The sequence below is a fragment of the Dipodomys merriami genome, unplaced genomic scaffold, assembly GCF_024711535.1.
Source record: "Dipodomys merriami isolate MVZ:Mamm:240054 unplaced genomic scaffold, mDipMer1.0.p SCAF_414, whole genome shotgun sequence".
Classification (NCBI taxonomy): Eukaryota; Metazoa; Chordata; class Mammalia; order Rodentia; family Heteromyidae; genus Dipodomys; species Dipodomys merriami.
The window spans coordinates 710,925-729,476 of record NW_027205760.1 but is presented as its reverse complement, the minus strand read 5'-3'; the positions used below and the strand labels follow the sequence as shown (position 1 = coordinate 729,476).

At 36.2% G+C, this 18,552-nt stretch overlaps 1 protein-coding gene and 1 pseudogene across 1 annotated transcript in view; both read left to right on the top strand.

Annotated features, from left to right (window-relative positions):
- The first annotated feature begins 10,778 nt into the window (after positions 1-10,778).
- LOC138807186 (U6 spliceosomal RNA) lies at positions 10,779-10,878 on the top strand (annotated as a pseudogene).
- Positions 10,879-15,701: 4,823 nt separating this feature from the next.
- Positions 15,702-18,552, top strand: part of LOC138807180 (protein lin-28 homolog A-like) — a 131,274-nt gene continuing 128,423 nt past the window's right edge. The window contains exon 1 of the mRNA XM_069992760.1: positions 15,702-16,327. Coding sequence (XP_069848861.1) covers positions 15,702-16,327 — 626 coding nt within the window. The remainder of the gene's footprint in view (positions 16,328-18,552) is intronic.

The following is an 18,552-nucleotide window of genomic DNA, read 5'->3' as shown; positions in this document are numbered from 1 at the left end:
GGTCTACACTTGTAATAATAGCTACTAAGGAGGTTGTGACCAGAGGATTGTGGTTCAAAGCCACCCTTGTCAGGAAAGTCCCTGAGACCCTAACCTTCAATTAACCACCAGAAACCAGGAGATGGTGCTGTAGCTACTCACCCAGGATCAGAGTTCAAGCCCCACAAAACAACAGTGGTGAAATATGACTTTAAGTTTCCCCAAAAGGACGTACATGATAAATAATATTCCCAACCCAAAAAAATAATTCCAAAATGATTCAGTGCACCTACTTTTGCTGAGTTATCTTATGGATTCTTTGCTGGACATATTCTCTAAAACCAAATCGTTTAAGTAGGGATACAGGTGGACCCATTGCAACAATGAGATGTACAAGTCGTTATGTTGAAAAACGAACTTTACAACTTTGGTGGGGGGGAGGATCAGATGGGGGTGGAGGGTATACGGGAAGGGGTAGGAAGGGGAAAGAAAGAGGAGGCAACAATGATTGATAGGAAATGTACTCATTATCTCGCCCATGTAATTGTAACTCCTCTGTACGGTATGCTCAAAAAAAGGAAAGAAAACATTGTCAAATATAAGCTTTACAATAAACTTCACCTAATATTTCTCCTTTGAAAAGAGAAGACTGTACAGTTGATGTCACTTGGCTTTTTTACTATCTTAGTTCAAAGCCAACCCAGGCAGGAGAGTCTGTCAAACTCCTATCTGTAATTACACAGCAAAAAATCGAGAAGTGGAGTTTTGGTTCAAGCAGTAGAATACTAGCTTTGGGGGCTGGTGGGCAGGAACAAAAACTGATCAGGGACAGGGTCCAGCCTCTGGGTTCAAGCCCCAGAACCAACATAAAAAAACCAAAAAAGCAAACAAAAATACTGATATTTTATTGGGAACCTCCTTAAAGGAGTACTGGTCTGAGAAGTGGCTCCTTTTGCTGATCATCCGTACTGGATGTTCTTTTGGAATCCTTATTGCTCTGGAGAACTCAGGACCAAATTAAAGCAATTGATGACTGACTCCTGCAATAAGAGAATTATGTCAGGAGTGAAATATCCATCAAGAAAACACTTTAAAACATCCAGGTCTTTGTTTCTTTGCAGTAGAATTGTTTTTTTTTTTGGGGGGGGTCCAATCGTGGGCCTGAACTCTGGGCCTCGGCACTTTACCTCACAAACTCAAGGCTAGCACTCTACCACTTGAGTCACAGCACCACTTCTGGCTTATTTTTGCTTATGTGGTGCTGAGGAATCGAACCTAGGGCCTCAGGCATGCAAGGTAAGTTCTCTAGCACTGAGCCACCTTCCCAGACCCAGCAGTAGAACATATTTAAAACAACGTAATTTCCTTTTGTTCTATGCTGGCCATCAAATGGCGCATTATTTCTTTTTGTAATTCTCTCAACTAGAAGTTTACAGAAAAATTATATATGAGTAAAAACACACTAGAAAAAGTCAAGGACAGAGTTTTCTTCAAGCCTTCGGATTCTCTTCTTTTACAGTAAAAAGTAAAGCACAAGTTAACTTGAAATTTGTCAATCCACTATGTTCCATTTCTCTCCTGGGATCAGTTTCCACATCCAGTAACAGTTACTTCCAGGAACAATCTATGGTGCTGCTTGAGGTATAGTGAATGATTTCTGGCTTCACCGAAATAACACAAGGACACCTTTGTACCTGAAGTAACACGAGTTTCAGAGACAACTTAGTAAAGAGAAAATATGAAATTTATATTGCTTATAAATACATTATCCATGAGTATATTCAATTCAAACTTTGTAAATTCTCTGTAAATTAAGGCGAATTTTAAAGGGGAAGAAGTTTCTCCGATATTTTTTTTTTTGTGAGTGTATGTGCTGCGCATTATTTCTCAAATGTACATGAATTTGTTAACTCATGTTAAGTAGAGCAATAATAAGAGAAAGAGAAATTCTGTGTTTAAGTATAAGGGTTCAATACACTATAGAAGACTCTACGAATAAGACCACGTTGAAACAATAAAGCCAAGTCCAGTATGTAGATTTATGAGAGTGATAAAGAGAAAGCATTACTCTTAGGTGGAACAGGAAGTATGAGGCCACTCCCTTTCTAAATCACGCTTGCTAATGACACAACTTTGTAGAAAGTAGAATGGAAGAATAATTCTGTTTTCAATGCAAGTCAGATATAAGAGCATGGACTTAATTGGAAGAATAAGTCCATCTTGAGAGAGCAGGGATTATGCTAGCTATGAACTGGTAGATAAGATCACATTTTTTCTTTCCTTTACTTATATATTGTTTGTTGGTGGTGGTCTTTGAACTTGAACTCGGGGCCTGGGCACTATCCTTCTGCTATTCAGCTCAAGGCTAGTGCTCTAGCACTTGAGCCACAGTGCCGCTTCCAGTTTTCCTACAGTAAATTGGAGAAAAGTTTCTCTGGACTTTCCTATCTGGGCTGGCTTTGAACCCCAATCCTCAGATCTCAACACCACCCAGGTTAGGATCACATTTCTAACAGTGTAAACTCAGCATATGTAATGTGTATGTTTATCTATCTTTATATGAATTCTTGAGTTAAAAATCTGGGCTACAGCTTAGACTTTACACTCACAAAAATGTTTGTAGTTTAAAGGTGATTCTACTGGATAAATAAAACCTAAGAATGTAAAGGAGACAGGACATTTCAGTTTGCATCCAGCCTGGGCAGAACAGTCGTTGAGAAACTATAATTAACCAGCCAAAAGCTTGATTGGAAGCATGGCTCAAGTATTGGAATACCAGTCATGAGCAAGATTGCTGAATAAGATCTTGACGCTTTTGCATACATACATACAATCATACACATATATACAGAGACACTTATATATGCACACACAAATACACATATGAAGCAACTCTCAGAATATGTAGAAAAGTTAGAAAACAATAGAAAATATGTCCTGAGTAAGACTAGAATCAAGTGATAATTTTTAAAATTAGAAAATCCTCAAGCAAACTTTCTACAAAAATTTGAGAAATTTACATAGATAGGGATTAGAGGTAGTAAGAGAGTCAAGTAATCAATATTAAAAGGATTAGATCCATGGAGAAATTAATCAGAGACCCCGCAGGTGCATTTGAAAATGTTCATATCCTGTGTCAAATGTTAGAACATCTTCAAAAATAGTACATGAAAAGTCTGAGAAGTTTAGTGGATAATATAACTGGAGAAGTTCAGAATTGCTAGTCTATATCTAGATTAAATAAAGCAAGAAGGGCCTGGGAAGGTGGCTCAGTGGTAGAGTGCTTGCATTGCATACATGAAGCCCTGGGTTCCATTCCTCAGCACTACATAAGCAAAAAGAAAAAAGGCGGAAGTGACTCTGTGGTTCAAGTGGTAGAGAGTTAGCCGTGAGCTGAAGAGTTGAGGGACAGCACCCAGGCCCAGAGTTCAGGCCCCATGACCGGAACCAAAAATAAATAAATAAATAAATAAATAAATAAACAAACAAACCAAGAAACTATGGTGGGGCAATATGATACAAGCCTTCAATTCTAGCACTCAGACTGAGAGGAGATTAGAGACTGGAATTACATAGTGATACCTTCCCTGGAGCAGGTAGTATAATTTTGTCTTAATAAAAGAAACCAAACAAGAAGGGAATACACAATTGGAAATTTGGGCTAATTTTGTCATTATGTTTTGAGATGTCGTTTCCTATTGAAATGCAACTCATATATAATCCTCAGTTGTGCTTTTAAATGGTCTCTTCATTACAGAACATTCCTAGATGCAAAATGGCTCGTGATTCCCATCCAAAATTTGAAAAAGTAAGTAATTATCATTCTGTTAGATTCCAAGGAAAGGATGAAGTATTACAAAAGCTTAAGCCTGGAGGAACAGCAAAGTTCATCCAATGTAGGACTTTATAGATCTTTCTAAATTAGAGTTTAGACTTCAAATAAATATTTTGGTTTTGTTTGTAATTTCATATTCTATAGGATACTACAAAATTCTTTTTAAGTAGCGTGTTTAATTGACAAATTTACAAATGTTTCTTGCATTCTATTTGCCTAGCATATTGTTTCAAAAGTGTTATAATTAGAACTCAGTTAATAGATAATTCCAATAGTTCCTTTATAAAATGATAATGTAAATAATGTAGACCGAGTTGCCAAGAAATGGATATTAATTTATAAAATTAGAAAAAGAGCAAGTTTTTGAGGTTTTGGTATGACATTTTATGAAGAGAATAATTGTGTGACTTCTTCTTTCTTCTACCTGTATGTAACACAGGAAGCAATCTCCTTAATTACATGCCTCTGTATACAATGAGAAAAACACTAGGTTTGGAGTTTGTTTTTATTTTTCTTTTTGTTTTATTGCTTTGTCATAGGGCTGGAACTCTGGACCTAGACACTGTCTTTGAGCCTGTTAAGCTCAAGGCTTGTGCGGTACTACTTCAAGCTCAGTACCACTTGTGTCTGGCTTTTGCTGAGAAGTTTATTGGAGATAAGAATCTAGGGAACCTTCCCGCCTGGGTGGGCTTTGAACTGTAATCTATGATAGTTAAAAAGTGTAAATATAAATAGTATTTGCAAGAATACCAGTGGAGGAAAACTGATGCAACCCAGTTTATTGTGGTGTTCTTTCCAGAACACGGAGGGCATCACATTAGCATAGGTGTAATATTTTTTCCAATAGAAAAAAGCTGTATGTGATATGAATTAAGGGAATTTTGTGGTGCACCCTACAAGTTGGAAACTGTTGGGCTAGGAAGGTTTTATGGCATAAATGTTGGGATTGATGGTCATAGAAATAATAGCTTAATCTGATAAAAAATTGCTTACTCTTGAAGAATTAATTATAACATGCTTCATAGTTTTATCCTATACCAGAATGTGGCTATTTTTCTGTTCACTTCTCAATCTGTAACACCCCTTTGGAAAATGCATCTATTGCAGAATTACATAACATGCAAACAGGTACTATTTTGAATCTCTCAGGTATGGAATGTTCAGAATTTGAAAGTGAGTAGTTATTAGTAGTTATTATTTTGAGGAACACACATATTCTGTCCTCTTAACAACTTATTTACTTTTAAAAGTTATGGGTTTCTATAGAATTAAACGGTTTTGTTTTAGTATGAGAAAATACTAATTTATTCTTTTTTGAAAATATTGGCAATTATATTGTGAAAAAATTGTCAAGTTATATAACATTCAAGTTGAGGGCCCTCTGATAAAGAAGGGGTAATTACTTCAAATTAGAGGCCAAATAGTACTGATTTTTTTTAGAGTTACTACATGAATAATAATATTTACTATACCTATACAGTGAAATTTTATTTCATGCAGCTTATTTTTTAAATTTAATTTTAATGTGAAAGTGATGTGCAGTGGGTTAGCAATTGTAAGGCAGTGAATACATAACTGTTCAAACTTGTTATCCCCTCTCTCGTTTTTCTTACAGTTTTCCTTCACCCCAAAACCCTTCACAAGTTGTAATGTACATTTCCAACTTATTGTCTTGTGAGTATTGCTATTGCATTGGTTTGCCCTTTGTCCTTTGTCTCGCCAATTTGTTGTTCCTCTTCCTTTCCCTAATTAACGTAAATGTATACACAATACACAGGGTACCAAAATCAAACACAGTAGGAGATAACCCATAGGGGAAAAACCCAAGGAAAATAGAAATCACATAATACATTAAGAACAACAACTGCAAATAAATATCTCTTTCCATATCTTGGATTTCATTTTGCTCAGCATCAGCTTATATGTTCATATATATGCATAACAAAGCCACTGGAAAATAATAGTTTCATGGATAATATATCATGAAAACAACAGGTTAACTGTTTTTGATGATAAAGGTGGAATTAGGATTGGTAAATTCGCGATTCTGTTAAAGGAATTTCAAGTTTTAAAACTATGACAGGTAAATTTTAATTGTTCAAACTTTTTAACTTAGCCTATTAAAATTTAAGATTGCCTGGGAAAATAGGCTTTCATGCAAAGAAATTCATGGAGACTTAGCTCAGAGGTAAGATGGCACTAAACAAACTAAACAAACAAGCCTCACAAACCGTGCTGTAAATCCTGTAGGTTAACATGAGAATTGTCCTTACCCAGGAAATATACTCTGACTGTGAGAAACAAGGTTGTAGTGGAATTTAAACTCAAAGTTTTTTTTAAAATAAGACATCAAAATTTGTGAATTGACTTTTAATTTCTACACAGTGATTCTCTTAAAAAGATAATTTTGGTCAAAATATTTAGGGAGAAATTGCCCTTCAAAATGAAAGAACGTATTGTGTTTCCACTTTTCTGTTTGTAATACGTTCCACAATGTCTTTGCAAGTGAAGCACTGAAACACAGAAAAATTCTGATTGGGTACTTCAAACCAATGATTTCACATTTCTATGTAACTCAAAAATATAATATCCTCATTAACATGAAATAGTGAAAACTTGTCTTATTACATAAGCCAAAAGGTTTGGGGATCAGAAAAGAATTGAGCAAATGGAAAAGGTAAGAAAACGCGTTCTTAGAAGCCCTAGCTAAGGATACTGGCTTCATCAGTGGAGGCGGCCAAAACTTCTTGATAGAGATTGTCATAATGTTTTTGCTAGCTAAAGTGATTTTACAGAGCCTATTTGGCTCAGTATAATGCAAAACAAATTGAATGAAGACATGAAAATAAATTCAACCTCCAAATAAAAGAATTTTAAAAGAGAAACCATGAAGATGTAGCAGTGGCGGATGGAGTATAGTCCTTCACCTTCACTAGACTTGAAGTCAAGAAGCTGTGATTAATTGGAAATCAGGCAAGAGCTAAGAGGGGACATAGAAGTAGGACATAGAAGTATTGTCCTTTGTAACAGACAATATAATCCAAGGAATGGGTGATTTAACTCTATTCTTCTCCATACATCTTGTTGAGCAAAAGCAAGACTAAGAGAAAAATAATCTATTGAAATAATTTTGCAAAGAATAATTTCACTGTTCCTGATATGGTATCTAAGGAAAGTCTTAAGAGAGAAGATAAAAGTCATAAGAGAGAAGATAAAAATGGATTCTTTTTCAGTTTCCTCTAAGCATCTTGTTAGCAAAATATATCTTTGAGGTTAGAAGTGATTGAACCAAAAAGGCGTGGAGTACTTATTTTTGTGGGCACATTAGACACTAGAAGATTTCAAGGTAAAAGAAAAAAGAAAGAAATTATAGCTAAATATTTGTGATTACAGGTTCTTGGACTGGTTTTTTTGGAGACAAAGATTTGCATTAGTGTTGGTCTTCATTAACATAGTTGTTGGGTTTTCGTGGCAACCAAATGAAAAGGGGAAGTTTAATGGACTCGTTTGGACAAGTAAACAGCATGATAGAAAATAATGGCAAATAATATTTAATGAATTATTTTGAAAAATTATTTTGCGAGAACGAAGAAGGAAAGATATAATTCAAAATCACTTGACTTTATTAAAAGTATGAAAATAGAGTAGTGAAGAGATTGAGAGAAAACAAAGAGGACTGCTTTCTCTCCAGTGGAGTAATAGGTTCTTGATCTTGTTTCTTCCATTCTGTCTTCACAAGCTATCCAGTGTGCCTCAGGACTCGAGTATCCAGTTCAGACAAAGAGCATTCGTAGAAGAAAATATTTGCAGTAGATATAGGTGATTTATAACCTTAGACAATCTATTTAAATCTGTTTAAAATTCTCCCCTACCCCAAACTGCCCTCTTTGAACAGCTTTGTTTGCTTTTCCAAAGACTGACCTTCATTAACTATTTAAAATTTTGAGAGGTCATATTCATACTCTCTAGAGATTGCTGTTTAGTTGTAATTTTTGTGTGTTTTTGTTTGTTGTTGTGTTTTTTAACTGAATTTCAAAAGGTTGTGCAAGTGTGTTACAATTAAACATGTCCATCTAATTGTCTAACGCTCCTGGATCAGAGTCACTCTTTCTATGAAGCTGATCCAACCCTTTCTCCAAGATTTATTGCAGATTTACCACTTCCTTTATTACATTTGTACATTGAGTATACTAGCTGTACTTGCACATTGTTCTATTTGTCATTCATTCTATTTCTATACTATTGATCCTCTCTGGTTTCTATTTCTGTTAAACTGCCTGTTAGTACTTTGAAAGGTTTATATACATTCCATGGAGTTTCAATCCCACATATACTTGAACTGATGTCAGCTTATATTTCCATAATTCATTCATGTGCAATAACAGTTTGCAAGACTGGAGATGTGAAGCACTTAGACATGATTTTATTCTCATTCATTTGGAAGATTAATCTTTAGTCAGCAAGAAAGTTTAAAAATGACTTAGAATGTATTCCTAACTACTAGTTTTTATAAATGGCTTTGTACAATGGTGTGTGATTATTTTATTTTAAATAGGATAATATTTTCTACTACCTATAAGTTTTGGAAAAAGAAGAAAACTAATATTTACTAGTGTAGAGGAATATGATAGAAATAGAAGACAGATTTTATGTTTGTCGCATCTCTGATCAGTACCCATATGCAAGACCTAAAGTCATATTTCTTACTATGTTAGACAGATAGGGAAAACATAAAACAACACATGATAAGGCAACTCTTAGTGACTTTTTAAAATGTATGTTCTAATGTGATGAAATTTACTTTATTAGCTAATATTTGGGTTTGAATTATGGGAGGCTGATCTATCTAACACATTTCTGGAAGGACCTACTGAACAACACAAATGGTGGGGGTACTATTTCTACACTTTAATGAATGAATTTGGTTGGTATTATTGTTGGGTAAGTAAATCAACTCTATTGTAACTTGCTCCCTACACTTGAAAACCTTGTAATATCAGTATCGTCTACTAGTCAAGTGTTATTTTGGCAAATGTGATTTTAAATAGTTTATTTGAAAATTAATATACTTTCAGGAGATTAAATGTAGGTTATCATTGGTTTGAGAATGACAACATTTTTATACTACAGAACCTAGTTTTCTGAAGTATCAGTGTTTTGAAACACTAAGGATCTTCTTAATGTTTTTCTAAATTATATTTGACCTCTAAATCAAGTTTAACTAGCCTTGGTAGACCAATTATGGATCTATAATTCCAGAAACTAATTTTTGGCCAACTTATGCTGCACTGAAATCTTTCATTACATTAGGAGAGGGGTATTAAAATAATATTGTTCATTTGTGATTGTGTTCATTCATATTGGCTGGTGATCTGTAAATTGAAAGTGAACTACAGTACTTTCTCTCATATTTTGTGATCTCATCGTTCATTTCAAGTTGCCTTGCATTTCACAGTTGATTACTGCTAATTCCTGTAAGGAATTGGGGCCTTGAAATATTATAGGACATGAGAAATTGAGATTAGTCTTCAATTACTTTCTGTTGGCATGTTGCATGGGCCTAGGTGAGAAGTCTTGCCCTTGTTATCTGATGATGCAGATAACTTGAACCTGGTATCCTTGGACCCGTGTGTCCTGCAGAAGAATAATAGCTTTTAGACATTATATCAGCACAATTTGGGTATAATCAGTAAGAATGCTTCAGAAATATGGAGAAAAACACTTTGGGACCAGCGAGTTAAAACAATAAACAGAGCATCAGAATATAATAAAATCCCTTATACATTAGCGGAAAACAATACTGTTATTTTACCATGTGAATTCAGAAGACCACAAAGACTTAAAAGGTATCACAAGTTTATACCGAAGACATTGCATTGATACTTTTTATATTCTAATATATATTCTAAACCTAATTATTTATATTCCAATTTATTTATGAAAATAATTGTCAATATATTTGTCAAACTATCAATTCTAGTAAGATTCATTGTGTGAAATTTAAAATAAGTACATATAAATATAAAATATATAAGTATATATAATATAAAAATCGTTTTGCATTGTTCTGTTGTGGTTAGGGTATCAAAGGCAACTCTGTTTTAAAGTATTATTCCATTATCTCTACCTGTTTTAGGTAGAGTTAGACTTAAAGCTTTACCATTTGTTGATTTAGAGCCCAGAGGCAAGAGGAAACACTGTGATTAAAACATTACCAATTTAAGGCCTAATATCGAGGAGAAACGTATAGACTTCTCCAGAATCTATGGACATATTTGGTGATAGAAAGTCCGTAGTATAAGTTCCTGCCTGGTTGGATGATAGACAGGCAAGGACAGTAGGTAATCATGCATATGAACAATTTTTTCACCTTCTTGGCTTTAGCTACTTTTGAAATGATAAGTATAATAAACAATTATATTTTGATAAAATACCTTCCATTCTGAACAATTCTGTCTGAACTGTTCATCTCTCTATGATCTCATGTCAGTAATGTTAGTTTTGTTCCAGTGGTAAGATATTCTGATTGGTCTGTTCCTACATGGAAGAAGGGTAAAGGGTCAGCTAGACATTTGTCCCAGCAAGACCTCATTTGGGAAATTTTAATTTGCACAAGTTAAGAAGTAGCTCTTACGCAAGGCTTACTTTGAATACATTAGCTCCACAAAGCTAAGTCAGTTGATAAATAAATACTTGAAAAGCAATCACCTTTGGACTTAGCCGTAAAGGCTTCAAAGTATGTTCAAATTTAAAATGAAAACGACAAAATAGTCATTGACAAAAATTGCAAATTTTAGCAATCTACCAACAATAGTTTTTTTTTTCATTATACACAGAATTTTAGAGAAATAAGACCAATAGCATTTTTAGGAACAATAAGGGTTCCTTGTTATAAATAGTCAACCATGAATATATGCCTGTATAAAGATTGCATCATTAAGTACTTAAATTTAGAGGATACTACATGTTTCAGCAGCAGGTCTACCCAAATGACAACAATACAGAGATTAACATGGCACTTGCAGAAGGATGATACATAAATTCGTGAAATATCCCATATTTTTCATTCTTCAAATGCAAGAAATGAAAAACAGTTATTAAAAAGTTGATTACAAAAATACAAGTGTAACAATACAAGTAATTCATAGAATTGAAGGTTAGTTTGACATCAGTATATTAAATCTTCACCTGAGAAAGGCCTTTACATATCATAATCGTTACAAAACTTGAAATTAGTTAACATTGCCATTTTATCCCAAAGAAATAAAATAAGACAAGGACCTAGGAAAAAAAGGAATCTTAAACTTTTTCTATATGGAATGCAATTTGAAAGGACACATTTATTAATAAACATATACATTATATAACAATGTAGAATTCAAAGTATTATATCTAGGAGCGAATTAAATAGATTATGGACATTATACAAACATAGATATACTTTTTTCAGAAAAGCACCATGAACATCTTTAGTTTCTATACTATTTATTTCAAAAGATGTTAAAATTATTTCTGATTTAAAAAAATCACAAACTCTGCAGAAATTATTATAGATGTATACAAACAACTCTTGAATACATTTTGACATCAAAGTCAGGCAATTCACTTGGAAGAACACCTGGGAATCCATGAATTTTTAAAGTAGGATATTGCTGTTGCTTTGTTTTGTGAAAAAAATTGTAGGGACACAAAGGATGGACTGGCATTTTTGAAATTTAAGAAAATTAACCAAACGATTACAACTTAGGAGAACAATCTGTACAGTCTTCCACAACTTCAAAGAGGTAGTAATACTTACTTATCCTTTTGGAAATACCAAATGCAGTTTCTTCCAAGTTGTTCTTCAGACCTGGTTTGATATAATGGTTCAACAGAAAGAGATACAGCATATAGTTGTTACTTCTATTCCCAGCAGCGAGATGCAAGGTGGTCAAGAGACCTTTAGATTGGGGATTGGTGTTTGCATCATGATGAAGTAAGAAAGAAGCCACTCTGGTATTATTCCACATATAAGCACTGTGCAGGGGTGTCTAGCCATTCAGATTTATTGCATGAATATCTGCCTTGAGCTACCAATTCATGGACAATGTCTAAGTGTCCACTCTAGGCTTCTCGATGAAGAGGGTTATACTCATCCTCATTCCTAGTATTCATCTGGGTGGCCTTTTGGAAAGTAGTCTCCACACCGTAGTAAGTTGAATAATTTCAGGATCCAAAAGAAATTTGATTGGATCCTACTCCAATTTTTTCTTGCAATTGATACCATTCCTCACTTTTTCATCTTACTTCCTCTCTTCGTCAGAATTGCCTAACGAGAGACTTTGAGTGCCACTGGGAATGAGATGTCCATGTTTTTCCCCAATAGATTACATTGGTTGAACTGGTCAGAAAAATCTGGTGAATTTTCTGCACATATTTATTCACCATGATTTATTTTATCTTTTTCCATTTTTACTACTCTAAATTATTCTAACTGGAGAGTAGGGAATTTATAGAGCAGAGGAAAAATTTTCCTCAATATTCAAAGGTACAGACTGAAAATGATGACCAGTGGTGTCTTCATGTGCAGCTTATGCTAGGAATGAGAAAATAGGAAACAATGCCTTCTATGTAAATGATTTGGGATATACCATGTTATAGTGTAAGAGAACTCACTATTTAACATATGGGCTTAAATAGCTTTCTAGTAGCTTTCTAATGTTGGTATTCAACATTCGATAAAATGTATAATGCAATAGTAAAATAGAAGTCCTTTGTATGACTACCTAAATTCTTCTTTTTTTTTAAAGACATTTGTTTTCATCCAAAAAAATATTCCTGTCTATTGTCTTCAGGTGATTTTGATGATTGAAGATGCTTAATGAGAAGTCAAAATGTATTAGTAGTCCTTTGCTATCAATTAAGTTTCACTTTTTCTTCTTGGAGGATATAATGATCAAAGAAAGCAATCAGCAACAATCGTTCAGAATCATGCTTCCAGTGCAAATGAATTACCAGTAAGTAATCCTCGATACCATTATCCACAAAGATTTGTCACAGATACAATCAGCCTGCCTTCTCTAGCTGCTTTCCTAGCCTGGACCTATTCCTTCATTGTACAGGAAAAGTGTGATTCAACTGATTTCAGTCAGATCTGTTAGTAGAATTATCAAGTATTTAGATTCTTTTTTTTAAACTTAGTTGTGGGGCCTGAACTCTGGGCCAGGGCACTGTCCTTTAGCTCTTCAAATCAAGGCAAGCGCTCTACCACTTGAGCCACAGAACCACTTCCGGATGGTTCTGTTTATGTGGTGCTGATTTGGGAAATGGCAGAGCAGAAAGTGAAATGATGCAACCATAAATATAAAAACAAAATAAATTAGGATAATTATGGAGCAATCATATTGTCTATGAGAACCATGAAAGAGAAGAAAAGAGACACAGATGTGCAATGACCTAGCTAGCCACAAAATCCATGCTTCTAATCAATTGACAGAGCAAACAATTTTTTTAGTTTTTAAAAGAAATGGAAATAGAATATATGTATTTACTTGAAATTAGTAAAAACATTTTTAGTAGCCTACATAAAGAGTCAGAGATTTGACCAAATTACAGACAAGAATCTTAAACCTTGGGCTGGGATGGTCGCTCAGTGGTAGAGTGCTTGCCTTGCAGCTTACTACAGTGGGGAGACTACTTTCCAAAAAGGCCACTCATATGAATAATAGGGATGAGGATGAGTAAACCCCTCTTTATTGGGAAGCCTAAAGTGGACACCTGGACATTGTCCATGAGTTGGTAGCTCAAGGCAGATATTCATGCAATAACTGTGCATGGCTGGAAACCCCTGCACAGTGCTTATATGTGGAATATATTGCAACAGCACACAGACACACACACACACACACAAACATCATCATCATCATCATCATCATCATCATCAGATTTCTTAAGTATTTTTTGTGTATGGTCTTAAGAATAAATTTACATTACTAACTTGAATTTCTGACAGGACAATATCATCACTGTACATCTTCGTTGTATGCTCTCAGTTTTAAATTACTATCTAAGTATGTGCATTAGATAAGTATAGGAAAAAGTAGGAGCCACACCGGTGGCTTAGGTCTTTAATCTTAGCTAATCAGAAAGATGAAATCTGATGATTGTGCTTTGAAACCAGACCAAGAAAAAAAAGGTCCATTAGATTCTGATTTGAAAGTAACCACAAAAGCTTGAAATGGAGCATAGTATATGCATTAAAATGCTAGCCTTGAGAAAACTAAAACAAAAAAAATAAATTCTGGAACACAGTCAGGCCCTGAGTTCAAGCTCTAGTATTAGCACCAAACTAATAAATGAATGAATGAATTAACTAAAAGTAAATTAAGTGGTCAAATGTGGAGAGGCAGGTAAAATGTGACACTGGATTATGTATTATTAGGTAAAATGTGGACACTGGATTATGTATTATTTTGTAATAAGGCAAATTATCATTTTTCCTAATCACTAATATTTTATTTGAACTTTTTTATACAATAAATCCTGAATTTGGCATACATGTATATGTGTTTGTACATGTGCGCACATGTGTGTTTATGTGCGTGAGTGTGTGTGTTTGCAATGTTGCTTGCCAATGTGGACAGAGTGAGGCTGAAAAGAGCTGTGTTGAAATGTTATTTATCAGTGCTCCATCCTGTCATTTCAGTGGAACCACCCTTCTGTACATTTCATTTGTCAAATAATAACATCACCATAATCAAAGCATTTACACCATTAAGTTAGATAAAATAGATCACTTTCAGTTCTTAGTATATATTAGGCAAGAAGATACACATATAATTAGGTAGTGAGTTATTGCTGTAAGATGACTGTCAGTACAAAATATGTATTTGACCTCTTAAATTGGATATACTTTTAAGATATACTCATGAAGTGATTTTGACCAACTCGACCAAGCAGGTATTACTCTCTGGTTATTCCTGTGAAACTCAAGGTGGATAAACACTTTCCAGATTTCTTTTGAAAAAAACATTCTTGGTAAGATCATATCTATTCACACTAAGATAAAAAACCCGTATTTTTTAGGTTTTAATATCCCATCATATTGACTGAAAATCAGTATTGTGGATATGTTTGTTAAATATACATTGCAAAAACAAACAAAAACATGTGTCACCTCCAGATTGTGGATGCATGTGAAGTTGTTTTGTACATACAAATGTTTCTTCATTAATTGTTCTTTTGTGGGAGTAACTATCGCAATATTAACAAATAAGGCTTTTTGAATATCTTTTCCAATATAAATAACATCCCAGAGCGAGTCTTGCAATTTCTGAAACCCCTTTGAATATTTTAGTGTTATTTCAATTCATTGACTATACAGCTAAAAACATTTCTGAAATAAACATTGTTAAAATCTGAAAATGTAAATGGGTATACAGGCTTTTTATGCATCATTTTATGAAAAGCCAGTTTTTATGAAACTAAAAGATATAGAATAAAAGAATGGAAGTGAATTGGGTGAGCTAATTATTAGTATAATTTTGTTTTCTATTAACCCAGTCCTTTGAATGTACATGATGAAGTTAAATTATATGCTTTCTGACACTATGCTTCAGTTATTTTTAGAATCTTTGTAGTTATAAGAGTGAATTTGTAGTGTAAATAAATGTCTTTGAATATAATTAGGATTAATCTTTTGTTTTGTGTCCTACTCCCCCAAAATGAGTTATTTTCAAGTGTTAATAGTTTATAATTGAATCTTCAGTATCATAAGAAAATTTGAAAAAAAGGATTGTGCGGAGAAGGTGTAGCCGCCTCTACTCCGAACCTCCCCTTTGCCTCCGCACTTCTCTGGGGCCAGCAGCCACCGACCAGAGGCCTGGGACCGCGGGCTCAGCCAACGACCATGGGGTTGGTGTCCAACCAGCAGTTGGCAGGTGGCTGTGCCAAGGGGGAGGAGAAGGCGCCCAAGGAGCCACCATCGGATGCCGCTCAGGCGGCCGAGGAGCCTCAGCTGCTGCACTGGGCTGCTGCATCTGTAAGTGGTTCAACATGCATGGGGTTTGGCTTCCTATCCATGACAGCCCACCCCAGGGTCTCTCTCTACCCCCTAGTGGACGTCTTTGTGCACCAGTGTAAGCTGCACTTGGAGGGCTTCTGGAGCCTGAGGGAGGGAGAGGCTGTGGAGTTTAACTTTAAAAAGTATGCCAAAGGCCTAGAATCCATCCGAGTCACTGGGCCCAGTGGGGTGTTCTGTATTGGGAATGAGAAGTGGGCAAAGGGGAAGAACATGCAGAAGCACAGATCCAAAGGAGACAGGTGCTACAACTGTGGTGGTCTAGACCATCATGCCAAGGAATGCAAGCAGCCACCACAGCCCAAGAAGTGCCACTTCTGCCAAAGCATCAACCACATGGTGGCCTCCTGTCCACTGAAGGCTCAGCAGATCCCCAGTTCCCAGGGAAAACCTGCCTACTTTAGGGAAGAAGAAGAAAAGATCCATAGCCTTGCCCTGCTCCCCAAGGCCCAAAAGTGAGCCACCAGATCCGAGGGCGGCTACTCTTGCTAGCAGGAAGTTTCAAGGAGCTGGCATCAATTGGCAAAGTGGAGAAAGTGGGGATATGGGGTTGGTTGGCGAGTAGCTGGCACTTCCATATGTCTCAGGCCAGGATGTCCCAGCATTACCCCATCTTCTCTTTTGATGAGGGGAAGGGGTGATGCATAGGAATCCCATCATGGTCTATCCCAATTCAAGTGAGGGGCTTTGGGGCAACCACTTTTGAAACCTGCGTACTTTATATGATAAGCTTCACCTGCCCTACATGCTTCCCCTCCCAGCCCCCCAGCCTCCAGCTTGTAAAAGTGACCCAGATTGGCAAGTTGTTCCTTTAAAGAAGGATGTGTCCTATTTCTCTTCCCAAGGTGTGAAACAATTAAGCACAAGACCAGCAGATCCATGGGCCCAAATCCCCAAAGTGTAGTACCCCGGGTAGGAGGACCCATCAGGAGCAAGGCAGGGTTGTTTTGTTTTGTTTTGTTTTTTGCCTGTCCACCATCTCCTCCCCTGCACATCTTGTTTCCTCATCACCCTATCTTGAGCCTTAGTGCGGGGAGAGCTGGTCCAGGAATTGGATTGTGATGACAGGCAACATGGGTGACTAGGGAATGGCTGCAAACCTGCTGCTCTGAGCTTCTCCCCGCTCCCGCCCCCATTTCTGGGCCAATGTGATTGTAATTTACTTGTTCCCTTCGATAACTGCACTTTGGGTCCCGGCTTTCTCCAGTATGCCAAGCCTGCAGTATCTGTGCGAATGACATATCTTGTGCATTTTAATTTTTTTCTTATTATAAATATTCTGGTTTTGTATTTTTATAGATTTTAATCTTAAGGCCCTCCTTCCTGCACTGTGTTCTCAGGTACATGAGCAATCTCAGGGATAAATGGGCAAAAGCTCCAGGTCGGCATAGCAGGAAGAGTTTGTTGTTTCTATCACCATGGAGAGCAACCATTTGGAGTGCATAGCCTATTGAACTACTTCATTTTTGCCAGTTAGAGCTGGCTTTTCTGCCATAGAGTCCTCTTGAAACCCCCTCAACCCTTGGAAATGTTTCATGGGAGACTAGGCTTTTAATTGGGTTGCCCCATGACTTGTTCTCCTTCTGCTGGAAGAATGGAAATTAGTCTAAACAGGAAACGGTGGTGCAGACAAGGTAGAAGACGCCCAAAGAGGAAGCCAAGGTTAGTAATGATTGTCTAATCCTATGGCTATGCGATTTGTTTTCTTTCCATATACCACATCTATCCTTCACTAGGTTAGCCTGGGATTACTGTGCAAGTAACTGTATATGAATTTTTTTTCCTCTAAGAAATGGGAATTGATATGTTTGGCTTTTAAGACCACAGATTTGTGTCCACCTTGTACTAGCCATGCAGGGATGGATCTATAAAAAGCAAGGCCCAAAATCCTCAGTCTTGGCTTCCAGGGAAACCCATAAGTGAAGGCCTCTCTCTGGAGCCCGTGTCCTGCCCTGCTGCATAATTGTTCATAGTGTTGTGTTAGCTAAAGGAGAAAAAGGAGGTTTCGTTTACATGCTGTGAGTCACCGCAAACCTACCTCATGTGTTGAAACGGGACAAATGCAATAGAATGCATTGGGTGATGTGTGTCTGATCCTAGTTTCTTGTCTCCCCACAAATGCTGCCCCCCTCTAGTTAATTGTATTTGTCTAGGCTCTGTAGGACTTTACAGAGTTTCTGAGTTGGTCATTGGCTAGGTGGCCTAGTTTGTGTAAATAATAATGTGTGGGTCTTTTCTCCATGTTCTTTTGGGGGTTTTATTGTTTACAAACTTCTTTTAGAATTGAGAAAATTAACCAAAGCATCTTTGACAGAAGGTTCTGCACTAGACAAAAGGATCTGAAGCTAAGTTGGCGGACCTTCTAAAGTGAGGATCTTGAACCAGTTATTCTTTTGTTCCCTCACTTCCCCTATTTCCCATTTTGGACAAGAACTCCATTGGTAAAAATAATAAAAAGTCCCTATCCTCTACCCTTTTCTCCCTCAAAAGAAAACCTACATGCCCGTACACAGATGACTCTTGGAATGTCTCTTCAACTTTTATGTGACTTATGCAAAGATTCTGAAGACGCTAGGGCTCCAAACTCTCCACCCCCCCACACACACCCACCTTGTTCCCAACCTGAAGCCATGTTTTTTATACGTAATTCTCATCAAATATGACATTTGTGACCAAACCT